The sequence below is a fragment of the Montipora capricornis genome, chromosome 3, assembly GCF_036669925.1.
Source record: "Montipora capricornis isolate CH-2021 chromosome 3, ASM3666992v2, whole genome shotgun sequence".
In the NCBI taxonomy this organism is placed as follows: domain Eukaryota; kingdom Metazoa; phylum Cnidaria; class Anthozoa; order Scleractinia; family Acroporidae; genus Montipora; species Montipora capricornis.
In genome coordinates, this window is record NC_090885.1 from 53,506,742 (window position 1) to 53,513,126 (window position 6,385).

At 37.8% G+C, this 6,385-nt stretch overlaps 1 protein-coding gene across 4 annotated transcripts in view; it reads right to left on the reverse strand.

Moving 5' to 3' along the window:
* Positions 1 to 6,049, reverse strand: part of LOC138043383 (galanin receptor type 1-like) — a 9,581-nt gene extending 3,532 nt beyond the window's left edge. The window contains exons 1-2 of one of the 4 annotated variants that reach the window (XM_068889628.1): positions 6,019 to 6,049; positions 375 to 607 (exon numbers count right to left, since the gene is read on the reverse strand). In XM_068889628.1, coding sequence (XP_068745729.1) covers positions 375 to 482 — 108 coding nt within the window. In that variant the 5' untranslated portion in view covers positions 483 to 607; positions 6,019 to 6,049. The other 3 variants (XM_068889626.1, XM_068889624.1, XM_068889625.1) reach the window with 3 other exon arrangements.
* Between the last annotated feature and the right edge of the window lie 336 nt (positions 6,050 to 6,385).

The following is a 6,385-nucleotide window of genomic DNA, read 5'->3' on the forward strand; positions in this document are numbered from 1 at the left end:
AACAACCGCAGATGAACGGTTGTAAGACGGCTCCTAGCGTTAATCGTCGTTCTGCCTTACTTAAGAAGACAAGAAACTCTGGCAGACTGCAAACGTGGTACATTCTCCGCCGTTGGGATTTCGAGGATACCTTAGTCCAAATGGGTTTCAAAACCAAGTGACCTCCTGCATAAGAGAGCTCGCCCTGCTAACTATTTAAGTATGCTCACAACAGCCTCAACACTTTCAATAAACTGTACTATTTGGAAGGATTGAATCTATCCATCTGTTATTTCACGTAACGGCAATGTGGTACCATATTAAGGAGCAATAATTTCTTAAACTCATTGATAAGAAGCAATAATTCACTATGGCATCAAAGCAGCCATGCATACCTGCATAAATCTCGATAACTTACACAGGCCATGGTCGGTTGAACGATACTCTCGGGGGTAGTGAAAGTTAATATAGATGGTCAGCGGTACGCATAGCAGGCACACCATCAAATCAGATATGGCCAAGTGAAGAAGAAACAGCTGAACAGAGGATTTCTGACCTCGACGGCGTAAAGCTGTGATAAAAGCAACCACGATCCCATTACCAATAATTCCAATGACAAAGATCAATCCTACAAAGGAAAGAAATCGTACGTGATGAAGCCGGTAATTGTTAGGTTCGCAAGTACGCTGGGGGAAAATGCTTGAAGCCATCTAGATATTTGTGTGTAGGGTGAATCTACGGAATCTGATGTAATCTTCGGGAAGGTTAATCCTATTGGAGTTATAATCTTAGGAAAATGGAGTCTATGAAGCCTGAATAAAATACAGTGCGGTGAATATTCATGTACAGAAATAGTTAGTTTGTTAGAAAACGTAAGCAAGATCAACACTTGACAAAGGTTTGTTTTTCAAAAAAATGGACCAGGCCTTTGAATAAAAGCGAGGCTGTAGTTGACCTTGCTTTGATACAAACCTCATTGCATGTTGTTGCAATGCTAACGAGTTTCTATTTACATAGAAGAAAAGCAGTGAGGTTTGTATCAAAACTAGGTCAACTCCAGCCTCGCTTTTATTCAAAGGCCTGGTAACTGAGCACAGAAATGTAAAATGGTCTATACTACTCGTAGCGAAGACAACTCGAACTGAGTGCGGTTCGATCGTAAGTAACCTGCGATAAGGCTCTATTTTAGTTCCGCGCGGTACATAATGTGGAGTTGCCGAAACGAAAAAATTTTAGCGAGCAAAGAAATAAGAGAACATATGCGCGAAGCTAAAAATGGGCATGATCGCAGGTTAGATCGTAAGGAACGAATCAGACCATTCAATCAGGTTTATACCACAAATACTTTAATACTGTACTATGTAAAATACTTAAAAGTCATATGGAGGCGGTAAGTGGTTATATTAGGGCGTTGGGTTAGCATGCGGTTGCCCAGGGTTCAAATCCCGTGCTAACCTCTGGTTTGGATTTGTTTCATGTTGTCCTGAATTCAACTCTATCAATGGTTTTTAAAATAATTTTATTTAATACTGAGGGAAGAAATGAGCTTCCCAGATTTTAGATGCAGCAAAACTATTACTTATACTTGGTATAAATGGTGAAAATATAAGTAACAAATCTGGTAGTATAGCTATAGATCTCAGTGTTGTAGAGATTATCGCCGTGATGTTTGTGGGGTAAATTTTATTTTTATGTATAAAGAGGAGTACTTTAAATTTGTAATACAGCGGCGTAGCTAGGATTTTTCAAAGGGGGGTGGGGGTCACAGTCTCTCACACCTAGGGTAGTTACCGGTTTGTCATGTTGACATCCACAGCTTTTAGTATGAGCAGTGGATACGGAGGGAGGGACAAGCCTACAAAATAGCTGCATAGATGAAGTAAGTTTCAGGTGACATAAATTGCTCTGTTTCAGTCTGAAAGATATGGTTTGTATTATGTTGTTGACTGTCTCGGGTACCCCAGGGTGCCCCTGGCTTACCCCCCTGTAATATTTTCATATTCGACAAAAAGCTGTTAACATAGCGTCAATTTGCATTTCAAATGTCTTCAGAAGGCATGGAGGTATCTCGTCTAGGCCAGATGCATTACAATGTCTTTGAGGAGAGTAACCGCTTAATAACTGGAACTCAACAGTGACAGTAAGATACCGATACTTGGTTTCTGATCTGGACCAACAACGGAGGTATCAGTTAGGTCCCTACGCTTGAAAAGTGTTGGCTCAGAAGTTCCGACTTTCGACTTCACTATGACTGCAAGAATCCATCATGTTAACTATTTCAGTCCTCGCAGTTTTGCTATAGACAATTGTTCTTGTTAAACAGCTTAAATTACACGAATCTTCTGTAGATCCGAATTAATGATATAAGACATAAAGTAATCAACATCATCAACATCATCATCATCATCATCATGATTATTGTTATTACTACTACTATTATTACTATTATTATTATTATTATTATTATTATTATTATTATCATCATTATTATAATTATTACTAGTAGTAGTAGTAGTAGTAGTAGTAGTAGTAGTAGTAGTAGTAGTAGTAGTAGTAGTAGTAGTAGTAGTAGTAGTAGTAGTAGTAGTAGTAGTAGTAGTAGTAGTATAGTAGAGTAATATATGAAGGAATTCAACTTAGCAAGGCAGCATCAATCATTTATTGTTTATGGATGATGTGAAGCGTAATTATATCAGTGATGTGAGAGAAAGGTTGATGCTCTTGCCCAGACAATTAGAGGCCACTGGTAGAGATGTTGGAATAGACATCGAAAAAATATGAGAATAGTGCGGGGAGTTGTAGTTAAAACAGATCAAAGGGTTCCAGCTACTCCTTGAAGTCCTTGAAAAGCCCTTGAATTTAATTTTCGACTTCAAGGGCGCTTGAAAAGCCACTCTTGAAAAAAAGGATTTGCTGGGAAACTGCTTGAAAACTCCTTGAATTTTTGCTTAGTTGAAAATTGTTGAGATTGCACCATGCTAAGTTACTTGAATGCTCCTGGAATTTTATATGCAAAATCCACCACGAACTCTGGATCAGCGCACGAAACGTGGCTCAAACGCGTTTCAATAAGTTTTAGGGAATGATGTACAATAGTCGAAGGATTAACCCTACAACACAGTTTCACGTAACAGCAATGTAACTTGATGGTACCAAATGTACTTACTTCACTAAATTAATGTGACGTAATAGGTTACCATGGCAAAAGACGACCCATCTAAAAATGCCCTATATTTGGTCTTTAAACGCTTGTATCCCAAACACGAACTCTGTGACCTCCATTTTTTATTGCCAGAAAGTGATTCGCAGGTTAATATCAAAGTTTCTGCAAAATGTTTAAAACTTTTCTTGAGCTACCAATTCTCCAACTGAAGGTGTCTATGAATCAACTACTGACTCAAAAATAGTGAAACTTCAACGCATTTTTATGTTAGCTTATAACTAAATTGAATGGTCTTATCATTACCCTGGCAAGGAAAACATTTGAACTTTGGTGGTTTTCTTTGCAGATTCTTGTACACGGCGACCTACTACTCTTATTATTCAAATCATATGACTTTTGTTATGTCTGACTTCGCCTTAAAACTCTAATTTAAAATCCTGACCACTCATATCATGACCAAGGTATTAAAAAAAACGGGAGAGAAATTTGTTTGTTTTTTACTGTTATCTCTAATGTAAAATAATTAATCTATTTAAAATGCAAAGTCGATTGTTAAGGTATATATAGACAGGATCGTGAGGTATACCGCGCTGCCAGAATTGACTGATAGCTGTTAGGCCGGCAAGCAGGAAGATTTGACGGATTTGAATTTGACGTACATTTTAAGAAAAATTACACAACAGAAATAGAAAGCTAGAATTCGAAAAACAAATATGAAACCTATTACAAAGAAGAAAAAATAAACCTCTGTGGCTAAAAGCCATGTTGTGAATTGTTTTTTTCTGCAATTGTCGTTAGAGAGACGAAAACGGACAAGAAGTCTCACAACCTTCCTTTTCAATAATACCATGAAATTTGATAACCATATTAAAAATGGTAATTGCGAAGAAGTTTGGCTCAATGTAGTTCTGCTGAATCTCATGTATACACATCGGTGTCCTTGATCAAAAGAAAAAAAAGAGAAAATATGTTTACGTTGAAACGCCCGTCAAAACAATAGCTGGTCCTTCCATTTAGGTAAATTCAAACAAATCTCGCTTCGACTAACAGAAAATCTTAAACAAATATGACACGAATAGAAGTAGAACACTTTGCACCCAAACATAGAATCATATCATCATCACGAACGAAAGGCGACATGATACGTTAACATGTTAATTTTAATATTGCTTGCCGTAATAAATATGAAAACCCAAATTTCATAACAGTCTTTTCGCTCTAAAAGAGAGTTCAATTGTATAAAAGAAAAGAGAACATTTCAGGAAGAAATTAGCTCCTTACAGTGAAAGCATTATTCATTTGAGAATATTTTTTTTCCAGTTTTGCTTTCAAAAAATGACCGGCTGCCCTCCGATTAACCGTTCTATTTTATTACTAAGGCGGTAAAAATTAGCTCAAAAAGTCCTTTTTCTTTACTTTCTTTTTTTTCGCTTCTCAGAGATTTTAGTGAGAAAACGTCATCTGGCTCGGGATACCATGGTGAAGTGATAAATGAGGTGGCTACTACAAAATTTGGTTCGTATGGCTGTAGTTTTAAATGATGCAGAAAAGGGATCACTTGAAGACTTTGCGGACGGGTAGGAGGGGAATCGTCGGCTTCCGCTGATACCTCCGCGGGATAGGAGATATCGACATTTTTCCAAAGAAGGCTGAAAAGGACGAAATTTAGGAGTAGATAATTCTCTGTAACGTGCGAGTTTCTAAAATACTAACTGAACGACAAATTCGCAAATAAGAAATTTGTAGCACAAGCGCAACCGAACATGTGTAATCTTTGGTGCAAATGAATCCATTTTTCAGCTGGGAAGGAAGATTTTTGCTAATGGATTGTAAATAACGTTATGACAGATCTCAGTTGAAAGTACACAGCCGATGATTTTAGGCGATGTTTAATTTGGGTTGACGAAAATTCCACACTGCTTGTGAACCCGTCTACTTCTATATATCTAGATTGTATGACGGAAATAAGTGATGATTTTTTTCTTTTTAGGTCATCATATTGAACGAGTTTAACTTAGAGATTTGGGCCGAATGGTTGTCCACTAGATATGGCAGAACATCGACTTCATATACTTTGTGTCAGTGCCACAAACGTTTGAACCCACATGCAAACGTTTAAATGAAAATAAGTTTAATTACATTGGTGCCGGCGTTAGGAGTAGATCGTTAATGAAAAGGGAATGCCCTTCTCAGATGTGACACTGATGAATGTTTTAAGTTAGTGCACTTGAAAGATGATCAGTTGTATTCTGCTTACCGTATAATGCCATCGTTATGACAAATGCTTCACTTTGGAAGTTCCAAGGTTGAACATCTGTCAGATAATTCGCCATTTTGCACTTTTAGCTGGTAATTTAACTTTACCTGTTAAAGGTTCTTACTTGGTGTTATATATAGTCGACACTAGAAACGAATTAGCACAAAAAGACAGCGGAAACACATACGTACGAGTAGAATTTGAGTTGCTGTCAGTCTTCTCGACAAAAACTTGTCACCTTTGTTTACTTTCCCATGTAAAAGGAGTTTTGAGAACAAGAGATCCGTAGGTTCACAACGGAACATCTGCCTCGAACCCAAACTGTCGGATCCTCGAAGTGGGTTGAAAGCGATCCGAGAGGGTGGGACGAAATCGCCCTTCCACGTGACCCTTTACTCTAAGCTTTTTGTGAAATACCTAAGTAAGATCCAGTGACCTATAATTATGTATTGAATAGACACGACTCTTGTAGTTGAAGGTTAAAATCGAGTATTGTTCTTTCCATTTCCTTTAACTAAACTATTCTGCACCATTGTTTATGCAATATTCAAATTCCATGGCGAAAAAAAAGGAAATCTCAGTCCTGAAAATAGTGTGTCTTTCTAGCCGAAACACTCACCTTTTATCACTTACTTTCTTGGCAACTTTGGACTTCTTGCGTTTCATTTTGAAGTTAAAACGATTAGATCTCTCCTGAAAGCAGCATCCCTTTGTCTTACAGTTTGTAAAACGTTTCTTACTCTTCGTTGCATGATATCCGTCTTAAAGACCACCTGTTGACCCCGGCATTTTGAGATTTGTAGGAGGTCTTAGTTAATTTCTGAGGCTTGGTGGGGTCTTACCATCCTGTTAAAAAGCATTCATAAAAGTTGACTGTTTCTCTTCGAGTTAAGAGTTAAGAAAGGCTCTGCTAGCAGCTAGGGTGTTGTCTTTGAAAGCCGATCAAACGACTTTAATCGGGTCGCTAGCCTTCCGCGGCTCATTAC